General features: G+C 46.6%; 3 protein-coding genes across 5 annotated transcripts; 2 read left to right on the forward strand and 1 right to left on the reverse strand.

Annotated features, from left to right (window-relative positions):
- Nucleotides 1–507: 507 nt before the first annotated feature.
- On the reverse strand, nucleotides 508–8,708 carry atg13 (ATG13 autophagy related 13 homolog (S. cerevisiae)). Of its 3 annotated transcripts, XM_028956246.1 has the most exons (18): nucleotides 8,558–8,708; nucleotides 8,195–8,275; nucleotides 7,998–8,078; nucleotides 7,590–7,709; nucleotides 7,438–7,484; nucleotides 6,712–6,852; nucleotides 6,471–6,511; nucleotides 6,266–6,362; nucleotides 6,054–6,152; nucleotides 5,851–5,944; nucleotides 5,365–5,463; nucleotides 4,446–4,538; nucleotides 3,530–3,669; nucleotides 3,283–3,403; nucleotides 2,611–2,688; nucleotides 1,956–2,069; nucleotides 1,606–1,734; nucleotides 508–1,507 (listed from the first exon to the last, which is right to left on the reverse strand). In XM_028956246.1, exons 2-18 carry the CDS (start codon nucleotides 8,264–8,266, stop codon nucleotides 1,430–1,432), a joined length of 1,644 nt encoding a protein of 547 aa, XP_028812079.1. In that variant the 5' UTR covers nucleotides 8,267–8,275; nucleotides 8,558–8,708; the 3' UTR covers nucleotides 508–1,429. The 3 variants fall into 3 exon arrangements, with proteins under 3 accessions (XP_028812079.1, XP_028812082.1, XP_028812080.1); XM_028956249.1 differs by lacking the exon at nucleotides 5,365–5,463; XM_028956247.1 differs by lacking the exon at nucleotides 2,611–2,688.
- A 197-nt stretch (nucleotides 8,709–8,905) lies between these two features.
- On the forward strand, nucleotides 8,906–10,657 carry harbi1 (harbinger transposase derived 1). The gene is made up of 2 exons (XM_028956849.1): nucleotides 8,906–9,777; nucleotides 9,843–10,657. The coding sequence occupies exons 1-2, from the start codon at nucleotides 9,084–9,086 to the stop codon at nucleotides 10,223–10,225; spliced, it is 1,077 nt and encodes a 358-aa protein (XP_028812682.1). The 5' UTR covers nucleotides 8,906–9,083; the 3' UTR covers nucleotides 10,226–10,657.
- A 1,744-nt stretch (nucleotides 10,658–12,401) lies between these two features.
- LOC114765676 (ras-related and estrogen-regulated growth inhibitor) lies at nucleotides 12,402–15,127 on the forward strand. The gene is made up of 6 exons (XM_028955967.1): nucleotides 12,402–12,554; nucleotides 13,027–13,083; nucleotides 13,183–13,256; nucleotides 13,617–13,761; nucleotides 14,331–14,424; nucleotides 14,869–15,127. Exons 1-6 carry the CDS (start codon nucleotides 12,458–12,460, stop codon nucleotides 15,056–15,058), a joined length of 657 nt encoding a protein of 218 aa, XP_028811800.1. The 5' UTR covers nucleotides 12,402–12,457; the 3' UTR covers nucleotides 15,059–15,127.
- Nucleotides 15,128–15,507: the final 380 nt, after the last annotated feature.

Below are 15,507 nucleotides of genomic sequence, written 5' to 3' on the forward strand. Positions count from 1 at the left end.
TCCGCACACCAAGAGCAACTTCATCACATTAATTACGTGTTTGTATTATGAATCATACATAATTGACTTTTTGAAAAAATATATTTTCCCTCTAGTGTAATTTCTGCCATATAGAATAAAACTGTATTATACTGGCATTGATATTTCTGCTCTGTGATTAAAAAAACAAGCTAATGCAAACTCTAAAACCAGAACTAGAATAAGATGTGTGTGTGTGTGTGTGGGGGGGGGCGGGGGGGGTAGTAATTTCCACCAGTCAGCAGGATGTGTTTCTAGACACACAAACAGCAACTAAATTTTATTACATTTACAGCATTTACCAGGCGCCCTTATCCAGAGCGACTTACAATCAGTAGTTACAGGGACAGTCCCCCCCTGGAGACACTCAGGTGTCTTGCTCAGGCACATAATGGTAGTGAGTGGGGTTCGAACTTCGGACTTTGTGGTCTTTTGATTGTGCATTTTAGTGGTGCGTTTTTGGTGTTCTGTACAATAAAAAGACTCAAGTGGGTTGGAATGAACTTGTTTATTAGAGAACATACACATGCTGATTCCAAGGCTGAGGAACCTGCACGAGATGGTGAGGAGACGAGTGAGCTGAAGATTGAAAATGCAACATTGATTCCTATTGCTGAAGAAATTCTACTGAAGCCTCAGAAAAAACGGCATACGGACTCACAAGTGCTACGTGTCTTTTTACATACTGGAGAAAAAAAATTTAATCATATACTTCCCTCTTAATATTAATTAAAATTAATTAATATAATAATAATTCATTAATAATAGAAAAAAAGCACAACAGCAATGTCTACATCTTCTTTTTTTTTTTTAAACCAAAGCAACAAATGGAGCACAAACAATTCACAGCCGTCGGCAATGAGCACAACTGTCAATTCCAGGCAGGAATCTTCACGTGTTACACCACGGACACCAGGACTGGGAAACCATATTCTGTGTTATCCAAAATGGAAATCTTTACGTGATTTTACTGCGGATTCTGTCTGAGGCCACAATTTTACAGGCCTACCTCAGTGCCGAAAGAACAACCCGGCTGCGTAATGTGAGTGTCGTCATTAAATAAAATACATCTACGTAAACAAGCAAATAATACATTCTTTACAAAGAGTCTGTCTTTATGGACTTCGGAACAGCCCTATCACAGATGGCCAGACACCCAAACATGGCCGCAGCGTTCCCCGCTATCGTTCTGGTGCCTAGAAAGACTTCAGTAGTGTGGTGCGCTCCCTCAAACTGCTTCGTCCCTTATGCAAGATACTGACAATAATCTGGGTAGCTGCTGAGTTACAACCGTCTCACTTGTAAAATGCTGAGTAACAATTAATTCCTTACATACACAGGCCTGATAAAAATGGGTAGATATGAGCTGACGGAAAAAAAAAAGAGCAGATTTGGCAGATAAACTGGGCTTCTACTGTAAAGTGTCCACAAAAGCATCAAACTCGTCAATGTTCTTCTCATATATGGCCAGTTTTTCTGGAAGAGAGTCCTGAAATACATAAAATCTGTATTTTTAAACAACAACAACAACCAAAAAATGAGTACAGCACAGATGCAGTAAAGTAAACAATATACCACATGGCATACCAGATCTTCAGCCATGGACTGTGTGCTCACATCAATGGAGAGGCTGGCCAACTGTGGAGGGTTCTGGAACTCCCTGTAGAATGTGCCAAGGTCCATGGGCAAGAGGTCGTCCTTGGAGAAAGCTGGTTTCTGAGAACAAAAACCGAATGCCATCACGCTACTTCAAATGTTCATTCAAGGTTTATGAATGCATTTGTGTCGTATTGAAGTCTATAACAGCTCACAGCGTTTGGAATTCAAAGCCAGAAGCTACTGGGAATGCACTCAGGAGCTAAACAGAATCAGAATTTGCTCTCTGTAAACACTTAAGGTCCTCCTGAATTCCTATTATGATCACGAGAGAGACTCACAAAGTCCACCATGACAAAGTCTTCTTGGGTCTGTCCTCCATTGTCACTGGAGGCCTGGGAGTGCAGGCTTCCCTGCAGAGGGGAGGATGTGGCTGGAGAATCGGGCGGATGCACCTGAGGAGGTCAGATGGGACAGATGGGAATTTCAGTTATGTTCAGCTGAACCAGAAAAGCAAGAAGCACAGAAAAAGAGACACTTTTTCTCTACCTGAAAACAGGTTCAATCACAATGCTCAGCTCAAAATTCATAAAAAGTTACCAATATCATAACTTTAGGAAAAAATAAATACAGCTTGCAACTGTTATGCTTCTAAACATTTTTGTTCACACATTTACAGGTCTGTAGTAAGAACAATTCCTCAAACATGTTGACTCTGAGGTCACTGAGGTCACTGGCAGAGGTCAAACCCTTGAAATGTCTTCTGAAAACCCAAGCAGCTGTAACAGAGCTCTGATTACGCAAGCAGATTACATCACAACCCCCAAAATGAACAGAGGGATGAAGAAAATCTTCACAATGTGGATCTCAGCACATGATCCTGGTGACAGCATTCCTCCAAACATCCCTCATGCTGTGGATTTGCTGTATTTGCAGTAGCTGATGTGGGTAAACAGTGGAGATCATGGGTTAATCAGATAAACTAGAGTGACTCACCATGGGGTCATTCTCCTCCAACTCGTAGGCCCTGGGAGCAAACGCTGCAAACGGCAAATCTAGACCGGCAGTAGTAACCTGGGTGGGTAGTTTACATGCAGAAGCAGGTTTGTTGGAGGTTTACTTGTATTATACCGATTTGAGGTATGCTGATGTCTTCTATATTTAGCCAGACTGTAAGGACAGCTGGGTGGTGCCTGCTTGGTAAATCGGACTGAAAAAGCACATTAATAAAAGAAGAGATGTGGTCCAAGAACAGAGCCCTGTGGCACTACACATGTCAGAGAAACTACTGTAGTAAGTAGTCCAAAGCGGAACCCCACAGACCACTCTGACCTCTTAATTAAGTCCTGACGGTTCACTGTATTAGAAGTTACGCTAAAAGCCTATCAGTACTAGCACAGGACTGTTCCTGTAGAATGCTGTTTCCAAAATCCAGATTGAAATGAACCAAAAATCTGCTGCAGCACTAAGCACTAGGCTGCTAAGCATAGAGTGGGACCTAGCTATGGTTTGTTTAACAGCTGCTGAATCAGAGCAAAAGGAACAATGCCATTTATTTATTATAACTTATAATGTTCAAAAAGCATGTTTGTGTTTTATTTGTATTAAACCTATTTAGAAATGCTGTGTTCCATATTTTGACAGAATGCAAGGACAGCTGGGTGGTACCTGCGTGGTTGGCTTGTTGACAAAAGCCCCGACTTTCCGGGTAAAAGTGGCGTCCAGAGGGTCTGACGGGGATGTGCTCTTCACCTCACTGCTTCTGGACAGCGCCTCTGCATCTTCACCACTGACAAGTCAAAAAGCAACACACAGCATCAGATCCTAGACCAGTCCATCTTGATGCTGGACCTAAAAAGTCTCACACGTTAACATTACATGACATTACAGCAAAAGGTGAAAATGGGGATGTCACCTGCTGGGTGGGGTGGCAGGGATATGATGGGTGGCATCCCCTGTCGGGCATGAGGACACGTGCCCATGGTCTGCCTGTGCACCGTGGCAAGGCTGCATGGGAACCTGGGGAACTCCACCCTCCTTTCCAGGAGCAACCATCTAGCCAAATAGAACCACAGTTAATTATTACATTTATATTTTACGACATTTATCAGAGCGATTACAATCAGTAGTTACAGGGACAGTCCCCCTGGAGACACTCAGTGTCTTGCTCAGGAACATAATGGTAGTGAGTGGGATTTGAACCTAGGTGTGTTACCCACTAGGCCATTACAACCCTTATTAATGGTCTGGATGATAGATATTCACAAAGTGCATGATGGTTATGTAAGTAAATGAAATATATAGCACCTTTCACAAACAATATAAAAAAAAAATTTATCTGCAAGACTAGCTGGGAAACTGCTGTTTCTAATATGATATGTAGTCCAAAGTGGAACCCCACAGACTGCTCAGACCATTAAGGAGAGAAATTCTGCTGGAGCTCTAAGCTGCTGTTTTCTTAAACTAGTAGGCTGATACATTTACAGCATTTATCAGACGCCCTTATCCACAGCGACTTACAATCAGTAGTTACAGGGACAGTCTCCCTGGAGCAACTTAGGTTTAAGTGTCTTGCTCAGGGACACAATGGTAGTAAGTGGGATTTGAACCCGGGTCTTCTGGTTCATAGGCGAGTGTGTTACCCATTAGGCTACTACCACCCTACAGAGGGATCCAAATTTGGTCTCATCAACAGTGGCTGAAATTGAGCATTACTTAAAATGGATAATTCCATTTATATTCATTTTTAATCACAGCACACAAGGAAACACTTACTCCTCCATAAACATTTATTCTTCCCTCAGGACATGACTATGGACATAACACCTTACCTGGTGAGGGTGGGCAGCAGTACAGGTTCCAGGATGACAGAGCTCAGCTGCACCCAACGCAGGGGGCTGATAAGAAAGGCGAGAGGTGTACAGCTATGAACAAGGAGAGAGAAAAAGAGACAAAAGACAAGGATTGGATACAGAATATCCCAGAGTCATGAATTCGTGATGAATCTGAGCAGCTTTCCTTTCAAAACCTTGCTCAGCCTGTACATCAGACACATAGTGATGGTCTTGTGATATCAGCTGTGCTTATATTCGGATATCATTGCTTCAACAGGCTACTCAGGTTATGAAATAAGCAGGATCCTCAAGGTATATTTATACAGAACACTCTGTAATATACCGTGATGAAGACGCCACATCTTACAAGGCAGCCATAACTGGAGACATATTTGTGTAGCGTGAAAACAGAACAGCAGATGCAGTGTGCAGGAGAAACGGTGCACTGGAGATGTGGCTGGACAGATGATGGGAGTTAGCCTTTCAAATTAGCTTCTGTTCATATCAGGGATAAAGAGGAAGCAAATGGTTATGGCCTCAGAGGGGTCAAAGGTTTACAACAGGCAATCAAAGGTTGTTTTCCCACCAGAAAACAGACCATTTTCCTGCATATAAATATTACACCGCGTCACACAGCAGCTATAAAAAGTGTTACTACCCCTTGGACGCGTGGCATTTCTTTTTTTATGTTACAATTTGTGCCAAACGAGAGCAAGGCAGCGGCCTTGTAGTAATCACCTGGATTTGAATGAGCCCTTGCTTAATTACAGCAGGTAGAACACTTTTTATATCCATCGAGGACCAGCCATGTGATTGTTTTTAGGTCGTGTCGTGGAGGACAAGCCAGAGACAGTGCAGTGCCACGCCCTGGGTCACGAGCGGAACGGGGCCAGGGCTCCCCACACATGGAACTCACTTGGTGTGAAAACGCCAGGCCCATCACCGGGACCTTCAGCGTGTCCATCAGAGCAGGCTTAGGCGTCTTTATGTGGGCCTTACTTACAGTGAACACACACTGAGAGACACAGACACAAAGAAGACGCACAGAGAGGACGCACAGACAGATAAGAGAAAAAAAGAGGGAGCGTATAGAGGAATGAAAGCACCACTAACAGAAAGAGAGAATGAGCAAGGAACACCAAACATGGTGTGCTGGTAAGATCCACAACTGTGTTGCATGGCCGAGGATACCAAGACACCAGCTTTGATGAAGGTACACAAAAAAACAGCTAAGACAGAGGAAATCGACTGTACACAGAATAGGTCAGATGCTTTTTTGTGATTGAAAAACCAAGTGACCCATTAGGTACAGCGGTGAGAAGAAGGATCTGGAAATGGAAGCTCTGAAATGGAAAGTTGCCACCTGCATGGACAAGGTGGCAAGGGGCGCTAACAGTGCTACCTGGGAGGGGGGAGACGTTGAGAAGGAAGTGGTACACACTTCCTGTGAGTCCTCCACTCCCGCAAAGGCTCCTCCTTCTTCCTCACCAGGAGCTCTGATTAAAAAAAAAAATTAATATGGTTCAGATAATTTTGGAGAACGTACGCACAGAACAGAACCAAAATTGTTATTAGTGGCATGACCAGAAAAAAAAATTCCCTCACCTGTAGTTACAAGGGTGCATATGACCTACGTTGCCAAAGGGACGTTCAACAAAGTGGTCGATAATAATGCCCATAATTGGAGCTGCTCTCTCAAACTGCCTGTTTTTCACGATGACAAAGAAATTATAAGCAATATTATACTTTTATTGACAAGAATGCAATAACATTAACTCTTGTCATGTTGAATTTTCCTGAGTAATATGTGTGTACACCTTGTGGACATGAAGGCAAGATTTGTCCTGTAGGCACATGACAGGGTGATTGTGCCAGTGGGGGTGCCCACAATTCCCACACGAACTGTCTGGAAACCTATGGACAGAAAGAAGAGGAAAAGAATGACCTAATGTGGTATAAGAGGAGCTGTTAAATAAATGAAACAATTTATACAAGGTTAATCTGAGAGTTCATTACTTCTACCTTCTCCAAGTCCTGCTAGCTGGACCTCTCCGAAATATATTCTGCAATTAAAGATATGTTGAAGATTTAAAACAATTTAACCAGACTACCTTGCTTTGTTCCAAAATATTACTATATTACTCTAAAAATCCATCACTACCCAAATGATCTGTCAAGCTATATATAAAATGCTATAAAATGTTCTGTATGACCCTAATAGTGGTATATTTTACTTTACCAAGGATTACTGAGCATCACATACCTGTACAATATGACGTAATCGTGCCCCTGCTTCCGAGACAGTTTGTAGGCAGGGGTCACTCTTGTAATTGCCAGTAGTGACTTCAGAAGCAATGACAGGCGATTATAAACTGTATAGGACACTTTTATGTCTTTGTCACATCTAAACAAAGGAAATAAAAAAATGTTTATTCATCATCAATTATGAAAATTTGTTAATGGTCCCCACGCATGAAAATATTTTTTGCTTTTATATCGGTCTTAGTTTTCCCCTAATACTGTATCTGAAGCCGTGGTGCAGAATTACAGCCACTTTGTGGGACTGATCCAATGATATTTCCCCAGGACGCGCCATTTCGGTGTCTGTAGCTTAAAAAGCGAATGAGGAGGAGAGAGGCGGGACGAGGAGGAGAGCGGCCTATAGAAATGAGCGGGCATTCGCAGAAATGACGTCATCAACACCATTCACCAACCACAATGTTTGCTGATGACAGGAAGTCGTGTCAGCAAATTCCCTTATAACGATATATGGGGACAAATTCCAGTCTGATCTGCCGCTCTCTGAACGGTGAAGCAGAATTGCCTAAGAATGACCAAAGCCCTCTCTACACCTATTGCCATTTCTAGCCAGTGCAGGACCATAGACAGGCTAGGGGAACTCGTATTAATGTCAAATAAAGTGAAATTTTCATAATAGGGGACCTTTACATAAGGGCCATGATGGAACAGTCATTATGATCATACTTACTTCTCATTCATTTCAAGACACCACGTTTCTAATTCCATTGAGTCCCCCTAAAAGAGAAAAGAGAAAATGGTTTTGACACTAATTTTATCAAGTCTAAGATAGACAAAAAGTCAAAAAAGTCAGACAGCCAGACAGACAGCCAGACATCCTACTTCTGATGTTTTGAGGGAGATCTCCACACACATGGAGCGCCCGATGCCAGGTAACTGCCCAGCCAGAGCTTTCTTGGCTTCATGAGTGACCTCAGGAATATCTTTTATTGCCAAGTTGAACTAAATGATGTAAAAAAAAAATAAAAAATAAGGGAGATTGTTAAGGCAACAACATCAGGTATGGATGAATAGGGTGGTAGTAGCCTAGTGGGTAACACACTCGCCTATGAACCAGAAGACCCAGGTTCAAATCCCACTTACTACCATTGTGTCCCTGAGCAAGACACTTAACCCTAAGTTGCTCCAGGGGGGGCTGTCCCTGTAACTACTGATTGTAAGTTGCTCTGGATAAGGGCGTCTGATAAATGCTGTAAATGTAAATGAATAAAAAGTAAGAAAATGCCATACCCAGTCAGAGCCGGTGGGGGAAGAAGATGACCTTGTGCATATTTTCTCTCCAAGTCGAGCTTGAACGATCACCTGGACTGTCTAATGAATAGAATTTTACCAGACGCCACAAATAACAATGACAAATTTTTTTTTTGTTTAATAATGATAATGCTATAAGAACAGAAAACAGGCCCAGCCAATAACCACAAAATTACCTTTAATGCAAAAAACTTAATAAACTTGTCCAGGTCTTTCTTGTCCTGTGGGCTCAGATCACTCTCCATCATCGCATAAGCCTGCATAAGCACATACATGGCAGAGTTACCACATCCAACAACATTTATGGAAATAATATCAGACAAACGCAGTTAGTCGTCGCGTAACAGCAGCACAACTGCATCTCGGGGTCATGCTTGCCCTGCGCATGTGGCTGACAAAACAGCGAAAAGCTATAATATTTCAAACTCGAGCCCACGCGTCGACGTGCCAAATGTCAACAGAGTCGCGAATGCGACATTTTCGGGCGACGTGCGCAGCGCGACCGACCCAGGGTGCAGCTAGCCGGCAAATCTGCTTACCGCTCATTACAGAAGACGTTCGGCGTCGACGTTTTTAAAACAGCGCGCAAACAGAACGTCGAACTGGGTGAAAATCGACGCCTTCTTCCTCCATTTCTCGTGTTTATTTTCATGAGACACACACTGACGTGTCGCACTTGCTGTCATTCGATTCGCATCCTTACTTTCGATAAAACATTAACATATTGTCACGTCGACTTCGAAACGACCTCAACCACATATAAATCATGTTAAATTCATTTGTATTGATATGATATTTTTATTGATTGTTTTTATTAGCGCGATTGTTCACTGATTCTACGAAAGTGCGAATGTGATTGGAGACCCACATTTACATGCGTCGTGCAGACCGTAAACAATGGCGACGTAGCTCTTCAGGGTTGGCGGAATTCGTGTGTTTTGACAAAAAAAACAAGCACTTTTAACCTGGCCATGGATTTGACATCATTTAAGGTTACTGTGTCTGTTAGCAGTGTTAGTTACCCGGGTTAAAACGGCGGGGTGGCTGCCCTATCAATTCAGTTGTATGGTTTGCGTGTGTGCTTTTAAAATGGCACTATCGATAGCGATTCTTGACTGCGACCTGTTACTTCATGGAAGGGGACACAAAACTCTGGACAGGTTTGACATAGAGACCGTGTCCGACGACTTTTTGCTGACGACGTTCGGCTTCCCGCGGGACTTTATTTACTACCTGGTGGAGCTGCTGCGGGACGGCTTATCGCGGCGCACCCAGCGCTCCCGCGCCATCAGCCCGGACGTCCAGATCCTGGCCGCCCTGGGCTTCTACACGTCGGGCTCCTTCCAGAGCAAGATGGGCGACGCCATCGGCATCAGCCAGGCCTCCATGAGCCGCTGCGTGACGAACGTGACGAGGTCGCTGGTCGAGAAGGCGCCCGAGTTCGTCACGTTCGGCAGGGACGACGCCGCCAGGCAGCTGTCCAGGGAGGAGTTCTACAGGGTGGCTGGCATCCCCAACGTCCTGGGCGCGGTGGACTGCGCCCACGTCGCCATCAAAGCCCCCAACGCCGAGGACTCGTCCTACGTCAACAAGAAAGGCTTCCATTCCATCAACTGCCAGATCGCGTGCGACGCCCGGGGACTCTTGCTCAGCGCAGAGACCCACTGGCCGGGGAGCATGCAGGACGTGGCCGTCTTCAAACAGTCCGGGGTGTGCGGGTATTTCGAAGAGCGGGAGGACCACGAAGGCTGGTTACTCGGTAAGTGGCCGGTTTTCGCCGTTCCGTGGTGCGGCGTGAGATCTCACCGCTGACGTGTTCCGCAGGCGACAGCCGCTACCCGCTGAGGAAGTGGCTGATGACACCGGTCCGGGACCCTGCCACCCCCGCCGACTACCGCTACAACGCAGCCCACGCTGCTACGCACGAGATCGTGGACCGCACGTTCCGGGCCATCCAGACCCGCTTCCGTTGCCTGGATGGCTCCAAGGGCTACCTCCAGTACTCGCCGGAGAAGTGCGCCAACATCGTGCTGGCCTGCTGCGTCCTGCACAACATCTCGCTCCAGTCGGGCCTGGACGCCTGGACATTCGAGAGGACGGACGCTACGGACCAGTCAGAGGACGGCAGCGGGAGGCCTGAAGACGCGGACCCCGAAGCCCTCCAGATACGCCAGGAGCTCATCCTCCATCATTTCAGCCTGGCCTGAGAACCGCGTGCTGCTTAATGTTCACCTCGCGGCGCGTGGACCCGCTCTGTCTGGGTTCTACCAGTGTATAGGCAGGTGATGATGCCTGATGGCGCAGGACAATGATTTCACGTCGTTGGATAATGAAGGGGTCTGAAGGGCCCTGCTTTGGAGAAGTCAAGCAAACGTCTTATTCTGGGCCCTTCTGGGCAATTTTTCCTTTTCAAAACGTACAGAGACGAAGTTCACTACACCGGCAGCAGTATTTGTAGATTTATCATGGAGATTGTTCCTTCAAACCGAGCCCTGGGAGCCTTTTATTTGCTGTACATTTTGCAACGATTAAAAATGATTTAAGGATGGTTTAAACCTTTGCTGAATGCGCGCAATGAAGAAAATAAAAAGATCCATGTGACACATGCTGTGTGGTGTGTCCATGTTTCAAGTCTGTAACAAGTTCGATGTCCTTGCTACTGCAACATTAGACTGTTTCTCTGCTGTTTTAATGCTTTTTTTCTAGGCATCTTTGTTTTTTTACAGATTCTAATTGAAACGATTGAAATCGCTGGATAGACATATGAGTAGATATATGGTAGTCTAGCTTGTAAAACTATATTATGAGAGACTGTTTCCTGTATTCACATGTAATTATGTCCCCGAGTGATTTCCAGACATGTCACATATCTAGTTGAGTGAGAAAGTGAGTGAGATGGAGAATGATGGCTAAGCCGTCGTCCCTGTTGGACAACATCTCCCACCCCATGCAGGAGACCCTGACCAAGCAGCTCCTTCAGTGGCAGGCTGCGGCACCATGATGTGGGACGGTGAGATTCAGAAGGTCTTTCCTGCCAGCCTCTGTCAGGCTCTAAAACAACTGACCACATAAACACACCCAGACTAACAACCACACACATCCAGTACACTTTAGTGTTTTTCTTATGTGCTGTGTGTGGGGCAGTGGTGACCTAGCGGTTAAGGAAGCGGCCCCGTAATCAGAAGGTTGCCGGTTCGAATCCCGATCTGCCAAGTTACCACTGAGGTGCCACTGAGCAAAGCACCATCCCCACACACTGCTCCCCGGGCGCCTGTCATGGCTGCCCACTGCTCACTCAGGGTGATGGGTTAAATGCAGAGGACAATTTCACTGTGTGCACCGTGTGCTGTGCTGCTGTGTATCACGTGTGACAATCACTTCACTTATATATATACATTTATACACAAATCTATTTTATGTATATAGATATTTTTAATACTCTCATCCTCTGTTTTCTCAGACTATTGTATAGTGAACTTCTTATATTACACAGTTGGCATATTCTCAGTGCTATTTTATTGCTGTAATTTTCTGCTATGACAATGTACGTTTCCAACTTGTGGGACTAATAAATCATCTAGTCTTATCTGACATCTGGTCACCCTACCTAGAAATTAGGGGGAACATTTTTCCCTGGTACCCAGGATATAACCCCCCCCCCAATACTACATCAGACATCTCATCAAAAATCTATGATTTTCAGACATCTCCCATTCTTCTTTGCCTAAATAATAGTGGGAACATTATTTCCTGGTGCCCAGAACATACAGTTCCCCCAGTTAAACCTGGCATAAACCAACTCTGGACATCAGTACTAATAATACTACATAATAATACTAAATAATACTACATAATGTTATTATGTACCTGAGTGATTTTCAGGCATCTTCCATACTTCTTTGCCTAAATAATAGTGGGAACATTATTTCCTGGTGCCCAGAACATACAGTTCCCCCAGTTAAACCTGGCATAAACCAACTCTGGACATCAGTACTAATAATACAACATAATAATACTAAATAATACTACATAGTGTTATTATGTACCTGAGTGATTTTCAGGCATCTTCTATACTTCTTTGCCTAAATAATAGTGGGAACATTATTTCCTGGTGCCCAGAACATACAGTTCCCCCAGTTAAACCTGGCATAAACCAACTCTGGACATCAGTACTAATAATACTACATAATAATACTAAATAATACTACATAGTGTTATTATGTACCTGAGTGATTTTCAGGCATCTTCTATACTTCTTTGCCTAAATAATAGTGGGAACATTATTTTCCTGGTGCCCGGAACATACAGGAACTGTGGTACTAGTAACCCCGACTCTGGGCGGGGAACGACCCTCCTCCTGCACCAGCACCGGAGCCAGTCGCGGTTGTCGGACGCTCCGCTGCAATGGAGCCGCGCGTCGGCGCCGCGCACCGGCGCTTATGAGGCCGGAACAGACGATGAGCGACCCGGGGACGGCGAGGAAGATGACCCGAGCAAAACTGGTGGTGCTGGGACGGGACAACTGTGGAAAGACCGGTAACACCCCCGACTCCGCACCGTCCGGGAACAAAGTCTGCGACGAAGTGCTGAAAAACGTGCTTCCAGACCGCAGAGCTCGTCCCGTGTGCTGATTGGTCGGTTTTACTTAATTGCTGAGTGGTGGCAGTAGCCTAGTGGGTAACACACTCGCCTACGAACCAGAAGACCCGGGTTCGAATCCCGCTTACTACCATTGTGTCCCTGAGCAAGACACTTAACCCTAAGTTGCTCCAGGGGGGGACTGTCCCTGTAAATACTGATTGTAAGTCGCTCTGGATAAGGGCGTCTGATAAATGCTGTAAATGTAAATGAGTGCTTTTAATGCGCTAATCCCGTCGCTTTTGGGTGTGTTTGAGAGCAGCGTGTACGAGTTAATGGAGCCCAGGTCTGATGTCCTTCCAAGTCCTGAGATGTGCATTACAGATACGTGTCCTCTGCTCACTCCGCTGTCTGCTTTGTCTCAACACAGCCCTGTGTGTCAGATTCATCACCAAGCGCTTCATCGGCGAGTACGACCATAAAAAGGGTAACGTCCACCCCCCCCCCAACCGCCGTTTCATCCCTCCATAGATCAAATCGAGGCCTCGCCAAATAAGGCTGACCCGCCTCTGTTTCCAACGCGCAGAGGTCACCTACCGGTGCAGGCCGCTCGTCGACAAGGAGGCGGTGGACCTGGAGATCTTGGACACCGTGGGCAAGGTGAGCGCAGTCTCCCACAGCTTCTCAGTGACTGTACTGCTGCTGCGGCACGGTGGCGAACTAAACGGGAGACGTGCACTTGCAAGGGGGGAGGGCTCGGTGCAACGCTGGTCCAACTCCAGGGGACCTTTTTATCACCGCAGGGGCGTCTGGTTCCTGGGCCTGTTTATGACCCCCAGTTTCCTTGTGAAAAACTGTGACACGACAGAAAGGGGCCTTCTGGCTAAAACAATGTGCTTTCGACACTGGAGCGCGCTCTTCTCCGGCCTCCCGCTTGGTTCGCCGTTCGGTTGAGAGTCCTGGCGCGTGGGTTCATTATAAGCCAATGCTGTTCTCTTCCCCTCCCCGCCATCGCTGGAGTGCGCGGGCCCTGCGCCGAACTCTTTGGAGAGCGCCATCAAGTGGGGGGACGGCTTCCTCATCGTCTACTCCGTGACGGACCGGAGCAGCTTCGAGTGCGTCCCGCGTCTCAAGAGGCTGATCGACCACGTCAAACAGGCGCTGGGTAAGACGTGCTGATTCCTCAGCCACACACATTTTACATTTACGCCGTTTACCAGACACCCTTATTCAGAGCAACTTACAATCAGTAGTCACAGGGACAGTCCCCCCCCCCCTGGAGACACTCAGGGTCAAGTGTGGTGGTAGTAGCTTAGTGGGTAACACACTCGCCTATGAACCAGAAGACCCTGGTTCAATCCCACTTACTACCATCGTGTCCCTGAGCAAGACACTTAACCCTGAGTGTCTCCAGGGGGGGACTGTCCCTGTAACTACTGATTGTAAGTCGCTCTGGATAAGTGCGTCTGATAAATGCTGTAAATGTAAATGTCTCGCTCAGGGACACAATGGTAGTACGTGTGATTTGAACCTGGGTCTTGTGAGTCTACCCCCACCACATCCCTCTAGCGTGCAGTGCGAGTCCGGGTCGGGGATTTTGTGGGGGATTTGTCACCTTTCACGGCCCCCTGAATTCCAGCTGCAGCCCAGTATACTAACCAGACCCCCCCCCCCCCTCTCTCTCTCCCCCTCCCTCCCTCCCTCTCCCTGCGCTCTGTAACGCGCTTCTACCAGGCTTACCGACTGTTATCGTTGCAAACAAGTGTGACATGGAGAACGGGCGAGTGGTGAGGACGGAGGAGGGGGAAGAGATGGCCAGAGAGCTCAGGTTCCCCGACTCTTCTTTCTTTCTTGACCGGCACCCCGAAAAAGCCCGGCCTTTGTACCGCCTAGTTTTTGAAAGCGAAGCGATCGTCATTGTGAAACACTGCAGCACAGCGCACAGCGACACAAGGAAACGTGTCCTCTGCATTTAACCACCACCCTTGGTGAACAGTGGGCGGCCATGACAGGCGCCCGGGGAGCAGTGTGTGGGGACGTGGCATTCGAACCGGCACCCTTCTGCTAGGCCACCACTGCCCCTTTTGCTAATTAATAACCATATAACAGGACCAACCTTGCCCTGTGGTAAGAATATACATTTAAAGATCATATTTACCTGACCGAATGACGTTACTCAGCAACAATAACCATGGCCACGTGACACTCGACCTTTGAATGTGTGATAACGCAGGCCTAATTGTATTCCTAACCGTGGGGTCTGCGTGGGCAGGTGCAGCTTCTTCGAGCTGTCCGTGGCGGAGAGCCCCGCCGCGGTGGAGGCGGCGGCGAGCCAGCTCGTGCGCGAGGTCCGGCTGGAGTTCCACAGGCACCTGCTGGCCATGGACAAGCGCTCGCGCATGCTGCAGATGAGGCACGCGCTCAAGAGCAAGCTGACGCGCAGCAAGACCATGCAGTGGTGACGCCGCGGCCTTCGTATATATAAACCAGCGGAAATATGCAGAATCATTTATATTTACATTTACAGCATTTATCAGACGCCCTTATCCAGAGCGACTTACAATCAGTAGTAGTTACAGGGACAGTCCCCCTGGAGCAATTTAGGGTTAAGTGTCTTGCTCAGGGACACAATGGTAGTAAGTGGGATTCGAACCCGGGTCTTCTGGTTCATAGGTGAGTGTCTAACCCACTAGGCCACTAACCACCCACGGTCGGCCAATCGAAACGAACTGAGCATTTAACTACTATTCGCCAAGCAAGAAGCAGGATGCTGCTGCAGCGTTTACTTCTGAAAACTTCACGCCGAAATATCGGCCAGCTCTAATAAACGCCAGTTATTCATGCAGGTGAAGGTCAGACGTTTATGTACATCACTACGCAACCACGAGGATAAGATTGAGGTTCATTTGAA

Source organism: Denticeps clupeoides, chromosome 16 (genome assembly GCF_900700375.1).
Source record: "Denticeps clupeoides chromosome 16, fDenClu1.1, whole genome shotgun sequence".
NCBI classification, from domain to species: domain Eukaryota; kingdom Metazoa; phylum Chordata; class Actinopteri; order Clupeiformes; family Denticipitidae; genus Denticeps; species Denticeps clupeoides.

Coding starts and splice junctions, on each gene's coding strand:
- atg13 (XM_028956246.1), bottom strand. CDS start 8,266: ATGATGGAGAGTGATCTGAGCCCACAGGACAAGAAAGACCTGGACAAG. Junction 8,079..8,194: donor TTAAGTTTTTTGCATTAAAG/GTAATTTTGTGG, acceptor TCTATTCATTAG/ACAGTCCAGGTGATCGTTCA. Junction 7,485..7,589: donor TCTCCCTCAAAACATCAGAA/GTAGGATGTCTG, acceptor TTTCTCTTTTAG/GGGGACTCAATGGAATTAGA.
- harbi1 (XM_028956849.1), top strand. CDS start 9,084: ATGGTTTGCGTGTGTGCTTTTAAAATGGCACTATCGATAGCGATTCTT. Junction 9,778..9,842: donor CCACGAAGGCTGGTTACTCG/GTAAGTGGCCGG, acceptor CGTGTTCCGCAG/GCGACAGCCGCTACCCGCTG.
- LOC114765676 (XM_028955967.1), top strand. CDS start 12,458: ATGAGGCCGGAACAGACGATGAGCGACCCGGGGACGGCGAGGAAGATG. Junction 12,555..13,026: donor GGACAACTGTGGAAAGACCG/GTAACACCCCCG, acceptor GTCTCAACACAG/CCCTGTGTGTCAGATTCATC. Junction 13,084..13,182: donor CGAGTACGACCATAAAAAGG/GTAACGTCCACC, acceptor TCCAACGCGCAG/AGGTCACCTACCGGTGCAGG.